Here is a 22,273-nt window from a genome sequence, read left to right as displayed (position 1 = left end):
GTATAGAAGTGTCTTGAAAAATATCTAGTGAAATGGCAAAGATAAAATAAATCAGTTATTAGAAATTAGTTATTAAAACTATCATGTTTAGAAATGTGTTAAAAAAATCTCTCTATTAAACAGAAACTGGGGGAAAAATAAACGGGGGGGGGCTAATAATTCTGACTTTAACTATGCTTTCAACTCTTTTAAAGCATAACAATAATATGTGTGCAGATATTTGCGTAACATACTACATAGTTATTTATCTGAAAAAACTATAGAACGGTCACTTACTCTCCTTTTTAAAAAAGCGATTTCCATGGTAGAATGTCTGACTTTGTTTTGATCAGTGTAACTCTACTCACTCCAAGTTTGTCCAGTTATATTTTGGCCAGCCTGTTCTCACGAGAAAACGTAAGTATTTTACGTTTTGCCAGTTTAGTGGCTAATTCACAAGTTCAGTCGTATGAAATTGTACGATTTTAAAAAGGAGGCGTGGCACCTAACCCCACCCCTTAACCCAACCGTCGTTGGGGGATGAGCAAATCGTATTAAATTGTACGAATTAGATCGTACGAATAATTACGTATTAGCCACTAAATCTAAAAGTTACGAATTGCCATAAGATTGAGTTGATTTTGGCCCCCCAGTTGGCCTTAGTGGAAAATATGACCTATTTTCTTTTGGGCTGAAGGCTACTTCAGTAAATGTGGTCGTATCCGAAAGTGCGAACTCTGGAGAACAGTAGCAGGCTTCAAAATGAGACACAGATTCAGGGCTATTTAAAAATCCACATGAGGTCATTTTTAATTTGCAAACAATGCAAATATTAAAAAAGCAAACGTTTATATTCAATCTGGCAACCTGCTTGAGCATCAAGTTGGAGGAGTTGGGGCCTATTGAATTTGGACTGCGATATCTAGTTACACCACTAGGTGGAATCAATCCTACTTACTGCACCTTTAAGTGTAAATCAAGCCTGATCTCATAAGGAAACCACTATTTTACACTTTTTAGAAAAGTTTTTAAAAAAAGCATGTTCGCCTCAGAGCAACAAGGTCACTGGTTCGAGTCTCAGCTGGGTCAGTTGACATTTCTGTGTGGAGCTTGCATGTTCTCCTTGTCCAAGTCCAAAAATGTGTGGTATAGGTGAATTGGGTATAGGCTATATAGTCCGTAGTGTATGTGTGTGATATATATATATAAATATATTCAGATGTTCAAAAGTTTTGTATTGGTATGTGCTGTAGTAAAAGTGATGCATGACTAAGTAAACACCCCTAATTGTTCCTGATTTTTATTACGCAATATGATTATTCCCTAATTGGCAGTTCCAAGGTAATCCAATTTACCAATAAGTTAGTAAAAGCAGGACCAAAAAAAACACTCGTCTTGTCTTTTTTTTTTTTTTTTTTTGACAAGGGCAGCACACTTGGACAGCATTCCTGGTTCCTAATGAAGCATTCTGTCATGCTGGGATGTACTTTGCACCCTTCTTCAAACAACCACTAATATTCCCAAATTTAGAAGATGCGGACAATATCCCACTTGTGCTACACCACTATGGAGAAATGGCCGCCTCATGGCCACTAATCTTACTTTGACCAAACGAGACTTAAAAGAAAAGCATTGGAAATAAACAAAAGCTCGCTTTTTGAGTGAGCAGTGCCTCCTGCAGCGGAACGGATGCGGTGAGAGTTTGAAAACGTTCCAGTAAGTCTCTAAAGAAAGCGCTTACAAAATGATGGGAAAGTGCCCCTCTTGTCTGGCTGCCGCATCTGAGTCCACTTGGAAGTTGCTTCACTTGATCCTGTTTTTAATGCAGACCAGTCACATAAACTAGCAGACATGCTGAGATGCATGAATGTTGGTCTGTAATCATGAAGCAAAGAGTTGCTTTTGAATCAAAAATAACCCCCAATCATGGTTACTTTCATAATACAGTATAATCCATCCCTGTTTCTTAAGAATTTGTAAAATATAGTACATGCTATTTCGTGTTCTTTATTAACACTCTACTTTGTTGGAAATAGGCTCAACTAGAGTTTAAAAGTCAACTAGAGTTAATCAGTTGAGTTTTAGCATTTTTAAAAATCCATTAGCTGATCTCTGGATCTGGCGCGAGCACGTTCGTCTTAGCTTAGCTTAGCATAAATCACTGAATCAGAGTAGACCATTAGAATCTTGGTTTAAGTATTCAAAAATAAGTTAATTTAAAGCTTAACTCTTCTGTTGTTACATTTCGTACTAAGAAGAACAGAAAATTAAAAGTTGCTGTTTTCAAGGCCAAAAAGTCTATACTGTCATTCTGGCGTAATCGAAGGAGGTTTGCTGCTAGCCGTACCATGCGATGTCAAAACATCTGTGATGTGACTACTTTGAAAATCGTGCAGTCTGAACTCAGCATACAGTTAAGTCAGAATAAGCTTATTTCATGCGGCCGCCATTTTGAAGAACCAAAGCGAGGCTGCGGTGGACAGAAACCCAGAAATATAGGATCAGCACTGTAAACATTGCAGTAACATGCTCTGGACTACAAACCTCCAGCTGTTGCCGCGATTTCAAAATGCAGAAATGGTGTAAACATCACTTTAATATCATTCAGTTCAGTTTAATTTAAACAATTAAAAGCAATTAAGCACCATACAACATCTTAATATCTGTAAGAGTAATATGCTCAAGTGTCCTCCTAGGCTTCAGTTCATGGCAGCAGCTGAACATCATGGGGACGCTTTCCTGCTTCAGCCTATGTAACCCGGTGAGTTATTAAACACTGCAGTCCTCTGTAGCACACCCTCGTGTCGTCTGTAATAGTGTTGTCCCGCTACTGAAGTTTTAAAAATGTCCATTTCCTGCTGACATTCAAGCGCCGCTGAGCGTGTTCATAATCAGCGCTGGTTTACCATAGTATTCACCAGTGCTCATCAGTTTACCAAGTGCAAACACAGATACATGGACACTGGAGCCCTAAGCAGCCGTGAAGAGTCATCAAGCAGATCGCTCGTCAGTGTTTGTACTCGGTAAACTGTGGAGGGTGAACTGATGATCTTCTCAGCCAATCACAGTCATTTCTGTTGAGCATGTGAACCCAATGGCAAATCAGCGTTGTTTTAAGAAAGCCATCAACAGTGCCTTAAATGTTAACGGGAAATTGACGGTTTTTCTTTGAATTCAGTATCGTAACAAGTCTAATATAGTGAAAGAATAAGTTCATTGACTCGATTTTGATGAATGGCATCTAAAACATGTGTTTGGGAAAGGAAACATTAGCTAACTAGTGTAATTTCCCTTAAGTTAGCTGAAAATCAGATTTGATATGCCTATTTTGACATGACTCTATTATTTTTTTACCATTCATTCAGAACGGACCTTCGGGTCACTCGGGAGGAGGTGAAATTATAAATGTGTGTCACTTTCTCTTCCCTGATAAGATATACAGCCAGGTACACAACGTTCCGTGACTCTCAGCGATACTTCCGGGTTTCTTCCCACCGCTGCCTCGATTTCACGTTTAAAAAAGTCAGCTACATGAAATCAGTCTATTATTAATTCCCCTCAATTATTAGCCCCCCTGTTTATTTTTTCCCCCAATTTTTATTTAACGGAGAGCAGATTTTTTCAACACATTTCTAGACATAATAGTTTTAATAACTCATCTCTAATAACTGACTTATTTTATCTTTGCCATGATGACAGTAAATAACATTTTATTAGATCCTTTTCAAGACACTTCTGCACAGCTTAAAGTGACATTTAAAGGCTTAACTAGGTTTATTAGGTTAACTAGGCAGGTTAGGGTAATTAGGCAAGTTATTGTAATAATGATGGTTTGTTCTGTGAACTACTGAAAAACATAAAGCTTAAAGGGGCTAATTATTTTGTCCTTAAAACGGTGTTTAAAAAAATGCTTTTATTCTAGCCAAAATAAAGCAAATAAGACTTTATCCAGAAGAAAAAATATTATCAGACATACTGTGAAAATGCTCTGTTAAACATAATTTGGGAAATATTTAAACAAGAAAAAAAGTCAAAGGGGGGAATCATGTGAAATCAATTAATTAAGTTAATCCACAGAGAAAAAAGTAATTTTTATAATCTTCAATCAAATTCTGATGATTTGCTTCAATGTCTGGCATGACGGTTCTTTTGTGTTGACGTCAGTTTGACAGCTTCAGCCATATATACTTAACCACACCCCTATTACTGTTAGTTTGCTACAAGGGAATAACGAGCAAAAATAAAGCCCCGCCCTCAACTTTTATAATGAAATCTCCATTTCACATAGACTTTTAGAACTTAAAACCTAATTCAGATCTAAAGGAGTTGGCTCAAATTAAGTTTTAGAAACAGGAAAAATCGGATATTTGGGGAAAATTATCATATGGGGTAGTACAATAGAATCCTGACTTTTTCTTTTAGAGAGACCTTCACATGCAAGGTGTTCTGGGATGTTGCAAATTTGCAAGATTGGCCCAGTGTGGAAATAAGACACTGACGACTGAATATGATATGAACAATAACTTTTTAAATACAGCTTTTCAAGCAATGTAACAAATTGCTTTTCAGTGGCAGAACAACAACAAAAACAATTTGGGATCCAAATCCAATATCTCAAATCCTCATTGAGTAGGTCTGTTTCCAAGTCACTTTGTCATGTGGTACTCCAAATAACAGTTTTTCTCTTTTGTAAATAGCTTTTTTTTGTCTTTTGTAACTGTTTGTTGCTACCCTACTGAAAAAAAACAGCTTAAACCAGCCTAGGCTGGTTGGCTGGTTTTAGCTGGTCAGCCAGGCTGGTTTTAGAGGGGTTTTGGCCATTTCCAGGCTGGTTTCCAGTCATTTCCAGCCTGGTCTTAGCTGGTCAGGCTGGGAGATGACCAGCTAAAACCAGCTTGACCAGCCTAGCCAGACTGGGAGCCCAGCCAAAACCAGCTATGTCCAGCTTAAACCAGGCTGGTCAAGCTGGTTTTAGCTGGATTTAGCTGGTCATTTTCCAGCCTGACCAGCTAAGATCAGGCTGGAAATGGCTGGACTACAGCCTGCAAATGGCCAAAACCCCTCGAAAACCAAGCCAAGGCTGGTTTAAGCTGGATTTTTCAGCAGGGCAATGGACAACCAAGTCCTGCAGTGGTACTTCTGAGTCTTTTTAACTGTTGCAAATCAGCAACGCCTGCCTTGAGAGGGTTAAATATAACGACCGGACAAGCTTTCTAGTGTTAAACTGTTTGAGTAATCTTGAGTCCTGCCAGTTTTTGGCCAGACTGTGAGAAACCTTCATCCGTGTGACACCCAGCAGGCCTCCATCAGTGTCAACGCATATCACTGACACTCCTCATCCTTCCATTCAGACCATGAAAACCGCACATGCCATCAGAACTGAAGTCATGTCATGGGCTGCCCCGCATTAGCGGCTGCTTGGTTCGCAGTGGCTAATTGATTAATCACAGTCATTACAGTGAATAGCAGCAGTGTTCTGCGCTTTAAATGCAGACTGCTCCATGAGCGGCGGGATGTCATGAGACGGTGCCAGCGCAGTGCCATGCTTTAGACTGAAACATGCCCTGTCAGACTAATATTGGCTCTATCTACATCCTGCTTTGTTTACGCATCAGACAGCACGTCCATGGATGGTCTAGTTACATAGGCTTTGTCGGTCTCACTCCATTAAAAAATCCTGGTCATAAACATCACATGAACTGATTCAAATTATTACACTCAACACCAATATATATATACAGAAACATGACTGTAGTCAAAAGCACTTTCAGTAGAGGAAAAAAATGTTAACAAAATTAGTAACAGTGTAAATAAAACAGGCAAACAACTCGGCCATTATTTGTGTCCTTGTGTAACAGATCAAAAATGTATTTTTGCTGCTTGTTTAAGCTACTTCGTTAAGATAAACTGAATCAACACAATTCTTGAGAGTTTTTTGGGACAAATTAGTTGTTTAATGTTCAATCCACTTACATTTGTAAAAGAAATTAAGCTAACTAATCGATTTGTGTTGGGAAGTTTGCTTATTAGTTTTTACAAATTGAAGTACACTGTAAAAATATATATCCTATATATATCCTATATATATATATATATATCCTATATCTACTTTATAAAATTGAGGTAACAGATTACAAGCAATGTTATTATTTAATTCAACAAATATGGATTGAGTATTAATTAATCAAATTGGATCATTTAAAATTAGCCATTTAAAATAAGTAACTGCGAACTGCTCTTAAAATAATTAACAAATTTTGACCAAAATTATTGGTTTAATTATTGATATTGTAACAGAAACTGATTGTGAATTTTTAAAATGCTAATTTTAACCAAGTTGGATTAAACCAATATTTTCTCTTCTTTAAATTATTCAAAAATAAAAGCTAAATTCGTAAAGTAAAATCGATTAGATTTTTTACATACATTTTTAAGTAATTTCTAAGCAAAACATGGCCTAAAAACAGGAAATGTAACTACCAAATTCTAAAATTTAGATTGCAAAAGGGCAAAAGCTTTCTGAAAATAATTATTGGCCTAGTCGTTTATTTCTATTGCTACCTATTGTTTATATTCTGGTAAATAGAGTTTCGTTTTTAACAATTTTTTCCTATTAAAGCTGAAATGACAAGCTAAAAGCAGCTTTACCAGCCTAGCCAAACTGGGAGACAAACCAAAACCAGCTGTTCAGCTTAAACTAGACTGGTCAGGTTGGTTTTATCAGGCCATTTCCCAGCCTGACCAACTAAGATCAGACTGGAAATGGCCAAAACCCCTCTAAAACCAGGGGTGCATTTCCGAAAACCATCGTTAGCCAATCATGGTTGCAAGTTAAGTCATTACAAACAGTTTGTTGATTTGGTATTTCCCAAATCCATCGTTCCAACGAACGTTCGCAAACTGCGTCGCAAACTTGTACGCTTGCAACTACCTCTGGATCTGTAGCTAAAAACAGTTCCTGGCTGTGTTCTATTCCCAGTTATCCCCCCTATGCCCTATTCAATTAGAACATATATGTACTGTATATGGCATGGGCCTGCTGGCTAAAACATTTCTGCAGTGGTTTGTATGAGTCAAATTTTCAAAAAAATAAAAATAAAATAAGCAATATTCTACTTAATGATAAAAAAATAAAAAAAATAAAAATAATAATAATAGTTTTCCCAGTGATGGGTTGCAGCTGGAAGGGCATCCGCTGGATAAAACATGTGCTAGATAAGTTGGTGGTTCATTCCGCTGTTGCGACCCCCGATTTTTAAGGGGACTAAGTCGAAAAGAAAAGGAATGAATGAATGAATAATAATAATCGTCATCATCATTAATATTATCATTAAAGTATGTTTTTTAAATTTCCTAATAACTAATACTAAATTTCATTTTTTAATTAATCGTCTCATTATTTATTTATTTATATGATTTATATATGATATTAGAATACACTTTAGCTTTTGTAAGTGATTTTATGTTTTACAATAGAATATGTCATATTCTTAATAATATTTGTAAAGGAAACACAGACTCTTTATGCGCTATTTACATATTTCAATCAATATAGAAATTAAGTTAATTTTTTTACCAAAACTAGCATTGGATTTTTTACGTGTGCGTGTAAAACAATAGAATTTCCATAAAGAAATTATGGCGTTCTTCTCTAAAGAAGTTGTTACCACCTCGTTTAGAGCACCACTGTAGACGTTTTACATTATAACTAACGTGGTTCAAACGATGGATCTGCAACAGAAGGGTTTTGGGAAACGCTTGTCACTACATTGTTCTAGTCCCAAATGTTCCACCGTACTATAATAGTTTGGCTGTGAGTTATGTGGTTGTTTGGGAAACGCACCCCAGCCTGGCTGACCAACTAAAACCAGTGAACAGGCACAGCAAATCTATCAGTGTTAAATTCTTAGTGCTAAAGGATTTTAGAGTAGTGTTGACATTATAGAGTTATATTTTGATAAATGAACACAATCAGAGTTTGAAGCTGTGCTGATCTAGTGTAGAATCAAGGTGTTACAAGTAAACAACACTTGATGGTGTTATTTCCAGCATCCAGGAATTAATTTGACCAAAAAGCTTAATGAAACACAAAAGTCGGGCCACTTTTACAGTCTTTTAAAATCTTAAAAAGTGTAAATTTGTAATGCTGCCTGAACATGTTTTGTTAAGAAAATGATTCATAATATAATTACAATTGGGATATTTTAATGTCATTCTTGGAGACCTGACTTATGTAAGTTATTTTGACTATTAATCACGGCTATTGTATTGTTTACAAGGTTAGGTAGACAGGAGTAAAACTCTGTTAAAGAGTTGCATTTTCACTCTTAACACTGGAGTCAGGAAACCATCAACTCCTAGTAGTGTAGACCAGAGTTATTTGTAACTCTATCATGTTAATACAACTCATTTATGGACCTAACTCATATATAAAATATGGACAATATGATTTCACATATGGACACATTCAGATTTGATTTGAACTCTGTTAGAGTTGAAACGACACTGCTATATTTGCAGTGCAACACTGCTATATTTGCTCACACTGAATTAAGCTGTTTTTTCAGCAGCGAAAAGCCCTCAGACTGACCCAAAACCACCATAACCATAAACTTTGCTCATATTAACACTCGATGACAATAAATAAATACATTTCAGTGCATTTGGAGGGTTCTAGCCACTAATACCTAAATGCTAGCAGCAATTATGAATCTTGTTAATTTTACTAAATGATGATAACAGACCCTTATTATTTAAAGGTCTTATATTTGAAGAGAAAAACTATATTAACAGAATAAAATGAAGTAATATTAGCAGTATTTGCTTCTAACTTCTATTCTACAGTCAAAACAACTTATAAACATCCCAGCTGCCCTGTACAGCTTTGGAGAACTAATGCTGATTATATGATGTCATTGACTGAGATGGAGATTAACTATGAATTTAGTCATAGTTATAGAAGTTACAGCTGGTCAAATGACCTCACGGTAGCAGCTTTGAATGAAACTGATTATAAGCAATACTCTAAATACACACAATAGGCTACTATTGTCCAGATTGTGCTTTTATAAGCTTTATTAAGCGACACACAAACACTTGGCGAGCCAAAACAAGATGTGACAAAACAAATTGACTACATACTTTTCAGCTTGCAGCATAATATCAGAAATTATAAACAAAAACAAAACTGCGCTGTGTGAAATGTCTGTAAATGATCCGTTTTCTGTATTTAGTTTGTTTTTCACATTTATTTTGGTGTAAAAGTTTTGAGATTCACGATTTCATTTGTATAAAGTGTCATAAAATTCTTTAAACCGTCTTTACGCTGCCCTAACCATAAATTTTGCTCGTATTAACACTCTGTGACAATAAATAAATACATTTTAGAAAATTGGGGAGTGCTAGCCACAAATACGCAAATGCTAGCAGCAAATATAAGTCTTGTAAATTTTACTAAACGATGATAACAGACGCTGATGTTTTTAAGTCTTATATTTGAAGGAAAAAATACTGTATAACAATTTAAAATGAAAGATTAAATTTGTTAGCTAAACATGCTATAATGCTATACTGCTTCATGAGGATACACAGCTAGATTGAATAGCATACATATAAAAAGCCAGGGGTGTAGTTACAACACCAACCAGCAGGAGCTAATTATGCTATGCTAACAAACTATTATTCTACAGTCAAAGCAATTTATAAACCTCTCAGCTGCCCTTTACAGCTTTGAAAAACTAATGCTGATTATGTTTGGAGATGGAGATTAGCTATGAATTTAGTCACAGTTATAGAAGATACAGATGGTCATATGACCTCATGGTAACTGCTTTAAAAGATAAGCAATGCTCATCATAATAGGCTACTATTGTCCAGATTATGCTTTTAAAGCATTATTAAGCTACACACAAACACTTGGCGAGCCAAAACAAGATGTGACTAAACAAAATGGCTACATATTTTTCAGTTTGCAGCAAATTATCAAAAAAATAAAAGCAAAAACAAAAACTGTGCTGTATAAAATGTCTGTAAATGATCAGTTTTCTGTATCGTGTGATTCATGTTTGTTTTTCTCATTTAATTATGTGTAAAAGTTTTGAGATTCACGATTTCAGATGTAAAAGTCTTCAAACTGTCTATACGCCGCCCTAACCATAAATTTTGCTCATATTATCACTCTGTGACAATAAATAAATACATTTTAGAACATTTGGGGAGCGCTAGCCACAAATTCGCAAATGCTAGCAACAAATATAAATCTAGTGAATTTTACTGAACGATGATAACAGACGCTGATGTCTTTAAAGTCTTATGTTTGAAGGAAAAAATACTGTATAAAAATTTAAAATGAAAGATTGTTAGCTAAACATGCTATTATGCTATATTGCCTCATGTGGACTCACAGCTAGATTGAATAGCGTACACATAGAAAGCCAGGGGTGTAGTTACAACACCAACCAGCAGGGGCTAATGATGCTATGCTAATCAGCTATTATTCTAAAGTCAAAACAACTTATAAACCTCTCAGCTGCCTTTTACAGCTTTGAAGAACTAATGCTGATTATGGAGATGGAGCTTAATGAATTTAGTCATAGTTATAATAGATGCAGATGGCCATATGACACCATGGCTTTGAAAAATAAGCAATACTCATTATAATAGGTTACTATTGTACAGATTATGCTTTTATAAGCATAATTAAGCTAAACAAAAACAGTTGGCGAGCCAAAAACAAGATGTGAAAAACAAAATGGCTACATATTTTTCAGTTTGTAGCAAAATATCAGAAATTAACAGCAAAAAGAAATCTGTGCTGTATGAAATGTCTGTAAATGATCAGTTTTCTGTATTGTGTGATTCATGTTTTTTTGTTCCTATTTATTTATGCTTTTAAATTGCATTATGGGATCTTGATCACACCTCCAGGAAATTTTGATGTTAAAAAGTTTGAAAAAGTGACTTTTGTTGACATTTTTTGATCACTTGAGGTGATATTTTGTCTGTATTTGTATTTGTAAATCACAGTACAATAATACAAAATCCTGTAATAAACTGCCATTACTTTTCCTGATAATTCTCTTTACATAATTTATTATAAGATATATCGTTTTAAACTAATAAAATGTCAATAAAAGTTACACTTTTTGAACCCTACAACTGAATTTCCAACATCAAAAGCCAACAGATCAGAAATGAAGTCTCATAATGCGGTTCATACCATAACTACATAACATAAAACAGATAGAAAGCTTAATTTTTTTAATAACCACGCATTCACCAGATATATGTATGCAATTACATTACCTGCAGTGCAGAGACCAGCCAGAAGTGCTGAGGAAACCAAGATGAGTCCTAATGGAGACATTTTACCGCCAGTAACCTGGACAGGAATGATGACATTTATTTACATTGATGAGTTTTACATTACAATTTTTATAGTACAACACAAACAATCCACAGATAATAACCCCAAAAAGGAAAAGCTCTATTCATAAAAATGAGCATAAACACGAGCCAAGCTTACCCGAAAACTGTAGTCACCCTCTTATTATTGTTCAACCCATGAGGCACCTCAATTTATAAAGCTTACACATACACTAGAGACTCTCAAAACAGCCAATAAGAGAACAGGGGATGTTCTTGGGGGCTAAAGAGGGGGGCTTTTGGTCTGACCACAACAAATCTACAAGGATTTATGGGTATAGGCGAGAGCTAGATGAGGGGAACTGAAATCTGCACAAAGAATAACAAGCATGTGATCCAGCGAAGAATGAGTCGTAGAGCCGTTGGGTACAAAGGGCACGCAGAAGTTATGATCTGCAAGATGCTCAAAGAGAAAAGTCAATGGAGAGCTGGATTTTATTGTTTGGCTTTCTTTATAGCTCCAACCTAATTTATAACCTCCCTGGCATGGTGGATTGGGGGGTTTACACTTTCTTCAGCATGGCTCCATTACGGACATGGCTAAATCGGCACTATGAAGCCGCTTGAAAACTGAAGTGAAATTAAACCGCCGTGACAAAAAAAAGTGAATGTCCTTGCTGCTGGAATCCTAATGAAGTAAACTTTTGTTGGAGAGACAACAGGCTACAGTCTCTGTCACTCAAAGAGTCATGTAAATCCCAAGCCGTTTTTTTTTTTTTCTGAAGGATTCGTCTATGGTACTTCTCCCCAGCCATCGTAGCCGTGGTAACCATGGCCCTCGGCATGACTGAACTTCTTCCCACATGTCAGTCATCAGCGATGATGAATAGGTTATAGTGTGTTTGAACTCATCAAGGGTTAAAACATCTTGCTTCATAACCGTTTCCAGTACAAACCGGCAGCTTGGAAGTTAACAAAGGAATGCAACGAACTGAAGATCTTTTAATTGTGTTTTGGTCTGTAAAGTAATTGGACATCTACTGTTTTCTTCGGAGACATTTTTTTTTCCTCAACAGGAGGGCTTTGTGCATGGCTAAAGAGGTTGGTAGAGGCCAGAATTACAGCATAGGGCAGCGTCTTTAGACGGAGCTCTTTTTTGTTTTCTTTATGTCATATCCATGTTCCCGCACTAAACGGAATCTAATTAGTTGAATTATATAAGTGATGTATGAACAAATACACTGCTGATGTGTCAGTGCGATGAACAGAAAGTAAAGAACTCAATTTTAATGAGCAGAGCAAGTCAAATGTATAAAAAGGTTAGGCTTGAACTTATCAATACATGGCCTGACAAAAGTCTTGTCGCCTATTCAGGTTTAAGGAACATTAATAAACATTAATTTAAGGAATTTGACTTCTAGTTGATCATTTGGTGTCAGAAGTGGCTTCTACAAAAGGCAAAGGCCTCTAGATTACGCTTATTTTACCAAAATAAAATATGATCATGCCTTGATTTTTAATTAGGACAGTAAGGTCTGACTTTGCTTTGACAAAAGTCTTGTCACTTAATATAAATAATGTACAGTATAGAATATAAAGTCATGGTGCAGTGGAGAAATAATTAATATTGTGTATGACTCCCTCGAGCTTGGATGACTGCATCCATACATCTCTGCAATGACTCAAATCACTTATTTATAAAGTCATCTGGAATGGCAAAGAAAGCACTCTTGCAGGACTCCCAGAGTCTTGGGTCCATGTGGGTTCCAATAGGATTTCTGCAGTATTTGTGATGATTGAGATGCAGTTCAAGATGTTAATCTCAAAAATATTAATCTCAAAATCTCTTTTGCTTGGCTCAAAACATACTTATTCGAAACATACTTATAAAACTCATAGATGTTGTTTAATTTGATTGGCAATTCCAAATATGTAATGTAATCTTAAGCTTGGCTAACAGTTTTGGAGAATATGATGTTTTCCCATTCAGACAGAATGCTCGAGCATACCCATATAGCATACAGATGTGGGCCACTTTAGGCAGTTATGCGGCACTGGTGGTATCCATCCAGACCAGATAAAATTAATGTGAGCCCGAAGTGGCCTACCTGTACAATGGAAAAAGGGGGCCAAAGATTCTAATCCATATATGGGCCATTAAAGTGAAAGATTTGGCCAAATGTGATCTGTATGTCACCCTAATGTGGCCCATGTGGAAAAAGGGTAAATTTGGCCCAAATGACAGCCAAATGTGGGCCACAGTTGGCATAGTCATTTAAGAGTAATCTGGGTCTAAACCCAATGTGTCTGACATGTTTAGGTGCATATGTGGGCCACTTTTGTCAAATACACTTTTGTCAAATATACTTACGGCACAGTAAGCTATGGCTAATGTGGCTGTGAGCCTAAAGTGGCCCAGAGAAGATATGGCAAATGTGGCCCAGTTATTTTAAAACACATATGGGCCACTTTTAGCAAATATTTGACACAGTAAGCTGCGGCTAATGTGGCTTTGAGCCTAAAGTTTCCCGGAGAAGATATGGCAAATGTGGCCCAGTTATGTTAAGACATATGTGGGTCACTTTTGGCAAATATTTGGCACAGTAAGCTCTGGCTAATGTGGCTGTGAGCCTATAGTGGTCCAGAGAAGATTTGCCAAAAGTGGCCCAGTTATCCTAAAAAATATACAGGCCACTTATGGTAAATATTCGGCGTAGTAAGTTCTGGCTAACATGGCTGTGAGCTTGAATTGGCCCAGAGAAGATATGGCAAATGTGGCTCAGTTATTTTAAAACATATATGGGCAACTTTTAGCAAATATTTGACACAGTAAGCTGTGGCTAATGTGGCTTTGAGCCTAAAGTTTCCCGGAGAAGATATGGCAAATGTGGCCCAGTTATGTTAAGACATATGTGGGTCACTTTTGGCAAATATTTGGCACAGTAAGCTCTGGCTAATGTGGCTGTGAGCCTATAGTGGTCCAGAGAAGATTTGCCAAAAGTGGCCCAGTTATCCTTAAAAATATACAGGCCACTTTTGGTAAATATTCGGCGTAGTAAGTTCTGGCTAACATGGCTGTGAGCTTGAATTGGCCCAGAGAAGATATGGCAAATGTGGCCCAGTTATTTTAAAACATATATGGGCCACTTTTGGTAAATATTTGGCACAGTCAGCTCTGGCTAATGTGGCTTTGAGCCTAAAGTTGCCCAGTGAAGATAGGGCAAATGTGGCCCAGTTATCTTACAACATATGTGGGCCACTATTGGCAAATATTAGGCACAGTAAGCTCTGGCTAATGTTGATGTGAGTCTATAGTGGCCCAGAGAAGATTTGCCAAAAGTGGCCCAGTTATCTTTAAAAAAATATGCGGGCCACTTTTGGCAAATATTCGTCATAGTAAGCTTTCGCGGATGTGGCTGTGAGCTTAAAGTAGCCCAGAGGAGATATGGCAAATGTGGCCCAGATCTGGCAAACAGGAGTGTACCGCCCAAGTGCCATCATTCTATGCAGTATGTGGGCCAGATGCAAGTATCTGGTATAGACCAGATCTGGGCGAGAATAAAAAGTAAACTGTGGCCCAGAATAGGGTCAGTTCTGGTTTATTATTTTGAGTTATGGCTGATTTATGGTGTTGCTATGGCTTAATTGTGGCCCAGATCTGGTAAACAGGAGTGGACTGCCCAAGTCCCATCATTCTATGCGGCATGTGAGCCAGATTTAAGTATACGGTGCGGGCCAGATCTGGGCCAAAATAAAAGCAAACTCTGGACCAGAATAGGGTCAGTTCTGGTTTATGTGGTTGAAATCTGGCTGATATGTGGTGTTGGATAATAAGAATAATTTTTTTTATTATTTTTGTCTCTTTTTCTTTTAATCAAACAATTATTTGTATTGGTCATGTAAGGGTCATATATTAACTGAATTTCTAATGTTGTGTGTGAGTGCTGTGCATACTAATTAGCATTTTTGCGGAAGTAGATAGATGCGGGTCCAAAATTAAATTCAGCTCAGCAGAAACTTCCTGTCTGAAGAGAGGTGTTAAAACTGAACACAGAACACAGAAAGATGTATGCTTTGTTGTTGTGCAGAGAATTCGTAGAAAAAGAGGAAGTATGTCGAAGGTGCGGCCAATGGAGGACTGAACAATGACTGACAAGTGACGTTACACCAAAATTCCACCTGTTAAGATCAGTTGTGTATATATGCTGGAGTCAGGAAATGTATGTTAGTTGCGAACCTCTTGAATGTAATTTTTGTATTGCATTGGGGTAACGTAACCCAGAGCTCTGTCATCGAATTATTCATTTGTATCTAATAAATTACTAATATTTTTGGCATTGAAGAGAACCATCTCCAGACCTTTTCTTATTGAACATGCATGGAATTGGCTAGATATTCCAACAGTGGTATTACTATGGCCTAATTGTAGCCCAGATCTAGCAAACAGGAGCGGATTGCCCAAGTGCCATCATTCCATGAGGATTTAAGTCACATGAATTTTGCCAGCTAAGGTACTACCCGAGAGGTGTTTCAAAGACGGCTGCAGAGTAAAATGACTTGCCTTAAAGTGACTTTAGCTAAAAGTGCTCCTGCTAGACTTGGAGATTGACTGAATTTATCAAAAAATTGTCAAATTCATGTGTTAAGGAGGGTTGTAAAAGGAGTCTCTTTTTTAAAAATGTAGTGTTCCTTTAAATTTCAAGAAGGCTGGTTGCACGACATCACACTCTGCATCTTTAAAGAATCACAGTTAAACAAAATACCACATCCAAAGAGTAAAACCAACTTCAAAAAAGCAGTCTACTTCACATCTTTCCAATGACGTAATCCTGCAGATCAGACCTGAAGTGTTTTGTTCTTTTAATTCAGCCAAGAGGTCACATCGTGATGTATCAGCCTTTGATTAATCGCACACTTTTACGTGATATGAATCGCGCAGGGCAGAGTTCATCAGACATGAACTTTGGAATGCAATGAAATGCAAAGCAGCTTCACACAAGCTTGCGTTTCACAGGAGTATAAATGGAAGTCAATAGAACAAAAACCATGGTGTGCCCCGTTTGAAGGCCCCTTTTCAATCCCCAACTGAACCGTTCTATATGGAATTTGCATGTTCTTCCTGTGTTAGTGTGGGTTTCCTCCAGATGCTTTCAGTTAAGCCAAACCCTACTATAGAAGGGTTTTGGGGAGTAGATGGTTGGTTTGAAAGCAATACGCGAGCCTGTAAAAACAGCCAAAAAATCTACAAAAGTAAATGTGAATACACATTTACAGTTGAAGTCTGAATTATTAGCCCTCCTTTGAATGCTTTATTCTTTTTAAAATATCTCCTAAATGATGTTTAACTGAGCAAGAGAATTTTAACAGTCTGTCAGATAATATTTTTTCTTCTGGAGAAAGTCTTATTTGTTTTATTTCGGATAGAATAAAAGCAGTTTTTAATTTTTTGAAAAACATATAGGGTCAAAATTATTAGCCCCTTTACGCTATGTATTTTTTCAATAGTCTACAGAACATACCATCATAATACAATAACTTACCCTAACCCGCCTAGTTAGCCTAATTAACCTAGTTAAGCCTTTAAATGTTACTTTAAGCTGTACAGAACAGAAAATGGGGTAAAAATAAACAGGGGGCTAAAACATATATAATCCTTCTACGTGATTCAGGATGCTGATGTTGGGATCCTTCTGAAGAATCTACAGATATGCAAAGGAGCTTTTTTAAAGCACGTGTTAAAGCTCTTCAATTTGTATAAGAACATGTTCTTGTATATGTATTTATTTGTTTGTGTACTTGTTTATTTATTCATTTGCTTGCTTGTTTGTTTTAATCCCATATCAGCAGCATTCATGGCAACTCTTGTAATAAGTTTTCAATTTATAAATTACAATATTAACTTTTTCTTAATAATCACGCATTGTACAGAAAAAAAAAACATACAAATGATTAAACACTGGATTAAAAGTCAAATTAGATCATTCAATTTGATCAACATTCTTAAGTTCCTCCAGAGGATGCCTTTATTAAAAACATTTTCATAATAAAATGTTCCCTAATATCATTTAAAAATATACATTCTTTTTAAATGTGTTTTATACTCAAGATACAGTATAATAAAAATTAAACTAAAAATAGTATTTTCTTCCGCTTTCAATAAATATGAGTTTGTAAGCCTTGAATGGCAAATTCTACATCTTGTATGTTTCAACAATGGGAATTATTTCTTCCATGTCTTGTATGGGTATATAGTATTCACTTGCATCAGTGATCATAACCCATTCTTTTCAGTGTTTAAAAATGAACACAATATTCGTTTTGGTAGGTTATGAGTACTACATAATCAGTTAGCATGTTCTGTAATTGCTATATACTTGCTACCGCAATCAGAGCACTCCTCCAAAAAGAGCATCAAACATTAGCAAAACAAAGTTTAAAGGCTCCTACACACCGGGACGCTTTTCGTTTGCGTTTATCGTCAGCGTTTTAGGAGATGTTTTTCAGTATTCAAATCCAAGCGCTTTTTACTAACGTCAAGCTGAAGAGTATGCAAAATCACTCTTTTGACGTTAGATGGCGCTACACAAGTTTAAGCTTCTGACACCCGCTTATAACGCAGAAGAAGAGGAGTAGAGGAAGTTCACACGTTTGTTGTTAAAGTTACTGGTGACTCGAACTAGCATGGATGGTTCAAGCAGCAGCTCCAGTTCTAGCAATGAAGAAATGATTATTGTTCACAAGAGCAATAAGCAGCTCTACATTCAAATCGCCTCCGGGCATCTTCTTCAATGTGCGCTCGCATTGACAGTTTTGTGCTTGAGCGCCCCCAAGTGCTGTTCACTGTAACTTCAGCAGCTCCGTGCACGTGAACAAAAGTGCCGATCTGATTGGTGGACTCATGGGTGTTCTGGTCTAGAAAGGAGGTGTGTTAAGGCGCATTGTTGGAGCGCTGCTATTTTGAGGAACTAAAATAGACAATAGACTAGCTGAGCGCTGGTCTAAAGTCTAGCGCAGAGTGCGTTAGTTGTGTGCCTTACACGCTTACACATTGCTCAATACTCACAGGATGTACAGCAATACACAAATATCTTGGATTAAAATGTTACAAAAAATGATCATTTTCTACATAAATATAAAAACATGGCGACCCCAGATTAATAAAGGGACTAAGCCGAAAAAAAAAATTCATGAATGACTATAAAAACCACTGCCTTCATGTCATCATCTCAGGGGCTTTTTCCAGTTTATTTATTACTACTTAGATTTGTATATTATTATTATCATTATAATTTATTATTGGCATACTTATATTTGTTTTAATAAAAACAAGTTTAGATTTGTCCACCTGTCGGGTTTTGGAGGAGTTTGAATCAGCATCTGGGGCATAGGAAGGAGACGTGTGTTTGGATATAACTCCCTTTTTTGGTTTTTGAGCACACTGAGAACTGAATTTAGAAATAGTTTTAAAACAAATCTTTTTGCTTAACAAACAGAATTAATTATGTAGGCTGATGCATGTCTTCAGTGGAGTGCATTTCCTTATCCACGAAAGTAAAGGATTACAGTAAAGAGTAAAAGTAAAGAGAAAGTTGAGGCCAAATGGAGGAGGCTCATTCTTCATCCTTGTGCTGCAGATGGTCTGTTTATCTCAATAGTGAAGCGTTAAGTTTTTTCACTTACAAAGTCTGCAATGTAAATAGCAAATGCGCCATGGCACTACGCAACTGACCCTTAAGCTGCGGTCACACTAGGCTTTTCCTTCTATAGACTTCCATTCATACGCACACGAATGCGTCAGACCGAAAACATGGGGTTATGCGTCAAGTTTTGCAGGTTGCTGCGGTGCAAAGTTCAAGCTTGGTGAACTCTGACCTGCGAATTTGCATCACTTGACTGCGTGAGAACAATCGAGGATCAAATTATGATCAAATCATGACCTCTCTGAACAGAAATTTAAAACATGGAGCAATCGCTTGCTTTTAATAATGTCTAATAAGCTTGTTTAATCCCGCCCCTTTTCGCAGTACCACACGACAGAATAAGGCTTGCTCAAACTCTAATGTGACCGCAGCTTTAGAGGGAATGTGAGATGAGACTCTGATTGGTTTAATGCACATTATACTCAAAACACACCCATAATTAATTATAATAATAAACTCAACCCTGTTAGACCATGCACTGGCATCCAAACCGTATTTTTCCATCCTTAAAATAGCAAAAGTAGATTCAGACACACTCTTAATGCTTTTTTTACGCCATGCACTTTAGACTTTGCACTTTGATCATTTAAATAGAGCCCTATATGTTAGCAAAGCAGGCTACTCTGACTGGCAGACCTGTAATATAAATCAAATACTATTGGTTGTTCTTTTTTAAAAGGGGAGGAGCTACTCTGAACTGAACTTAAACACTAAAACCTGAACCACACTGTTCCAGTTACTATGACCATTTATGTGAAGCTGCTTTGACACAATCTACATTGTAAAAGCGCTATACCAATAAAGCTGAATTGAATTGAATACTCTGTCCAAATGCTTTCTGAATTGGTAAAGACTTTAGAAACAGTAGCATAACACTTAAATGTGGACATTTCTGGTTAAATCCATATTTCAAAACCCCTTTTTTCAGCAAAGAGCCATTTTAGATATTTTTTGGCAAATGTATTTTTTTTAAAGAGCCATATGATATATGGTATACATACTGTATATAGGGCGGTGTGGTGGTGCAGTGGATAGCACGATCGCCTCATAGCAAGAACGTCGCTGGTTGGAGTTCCAGCTGGGTCAGTTGGCATTTCTGTGTGGAGTTTGCATGTCCTCCCCGTGTTTGCGTGGGTTTCCTCCTGGTGCTCCGGTTTCCCCCACAATCCAAAGACATGCGCTATAGGGGAATTGGTTAAGCTAAACTGTCCATTATGTATGTGTGTGAATAAGTGTGTATGGATGTTTCCCAGTGATGGGTTGCAGCTGGAAGGCCATCCACTGCATAAAAAATGCTGAATAAGTTGGGGGTTCATTCTGCTGTGGTGACCCCAGAAAACAAAAAATTATATATATATATATATATATATATATATATATATATATATATACATACATATATATATATATACATATATATATATATATATACATACATATATATATATACATACACACACATACATACATACATACATACATATATACATACATATATAGTGCCCCACCAGAGCTGATATACAGCCACAGCACACTGCTACTTGTGTGATTTTGCGTTTATACAACAGTTCGGCGGCACAATCTTGTACATAAAAAAGAAAATCAAACACAGAAAGTCTAAAATCCTTTTGAATTAGGAACTACTTTCTTCCACCATTCATTCACATCTGCAGCTGACATCAGAACAGAATAGTATCTGGATGAAGTCTTTATGATACAAGCTGAGATTGCATCACTCAGCGATGCAATGTCAGACACAATGCACACAATGCATATATACACACACACACACACACACACACACACACACACACACACACACACACACACACACATATATATATATATACACACATATATATATATATACATATATATATATACACACATATATATATATATACATATATATATATATACACACACACACATATATATATATATATATATATATATATATATATATATATATATATATATATATATATACATATATATATACATATATATATATATACACACACATATATATATATATATACACACACATATATATATATATATATATATATATATATATATATATACATACATATATATATATACATACATATATATATATATATATACATACATATATATATATACATACACACACATACATACATACATACATACATATATACATACATATATAGTGCCCCACCAGAGCTGATATACAGCCACAGCACACTGCTACTTGTGTGATTTTGCGTTTATACAACAGTTCGGCGGCACAATCTTGTACATAAAAAAGAAAATCAAACACAGAAAGTCTAAAATCCTTTTGAATTAGGAACTACTTTCTTCCACCATTCATTCACATCTGCAGCTGACATCAGAACAGAATAGTATCTGGATGAAGTCTTTATGATACAAGCTGAGATTGCATCACTCAGCGATGCAATGTCAGACACAATGCACACAATGCATATATACACACACACACACACACACACACACACACACACACACACACACACACACACACACATATATATATATATACACACATATATATATATATACATATATATATATATACACACATATATATATATATATACATATATATATATATACACACACACACATATATATATATATATATATATATATATATATATATATATATATATATATATATATATATATATATACATATATATATACATATATATATATATACACACACATATATATATATATATATATATATATACATACATATATATATATACATACATATATATATATATATATACATACATATATATATATACATACACACACATACATACATACATACATACATATATACATACATATATAGTGCCCCACCAGAGCTGATATACAGCCACAGCACACTGCTACTTGTGTGATTTTGCGTTTATACAACAGTTCGGCGGCACAATCTTGTACATAAAAAAGAAAATCAAACACAGAAAGTCTAAAATCCTTTTGAATTAGGAACTACTTTCTTCCACCATTCATTCACATCTGCAGCTGACATCAGAACAGAATAGTATCTGGATGAAGTCTTTATGATACAAGCTGAGATTGCATCACTCAGCGATGCAATGTCAGACACAATGCACACAATGCATATATACACACACACACACACACACACACACACACACACAYATATATATATATATATATATATATATATATATATATATATATAT

The 22,273-nt window shown here is 36.0% G+C and overlaps 1 protein-coding gene across 3 annotated transcripts in view; it reads right to left on the bottom strand.

Annotated features, from left to right (window-relative positions):
* si:ch211-251b21.1 overlaps positions 1-11,536 on the bottom strand; it is a 31,591-nt gene extending 20,055 nt beyond the window's left edge. For 2 of the 3 annotated variants that reach the window (XR_012383808.1, XR_012383807.1), the window contains exons 1-2: positions 11,504-11,532; positions 11,284-11,359 (exon numbers count right to left, since the gene is read on the bottom strand). Coding sequence is in view for 1 of the 3 variants with exons in the window: in NM_001144802.1 (NP_001138274.1) it covers positions 11,284-11,344 (61 nt within the window). In the remaining 2 variants the exon portion in view is untranslated. Of the gene's footprint in view, positions 1-11,283; positions 11,360-11,503 lie in introns of all 3 variants that reach the window. The other variant, NM_001144802.1, reaches the window with a different exon arrangement.
* Between the last annotated feature and the right edge of the window lie 10,737 nt (positions 11,537-22,273).

Source organism: Danio rerio, chromosome 8, assembly GCF_049306965.1.
Source record: "Danio rerio strain Tuebingen ecotype United States chromosome 8, GRCz12tu, whole genome shotgun sequence".
NCBI lineage: Eukaryota > Metazoa > Chordata > Actinopteri > Cypriniformes > Danionidae > Danio > Danio rerio.
This window is presented reverse-complemented; position numbering and strand designations above follow the sequence as displayed.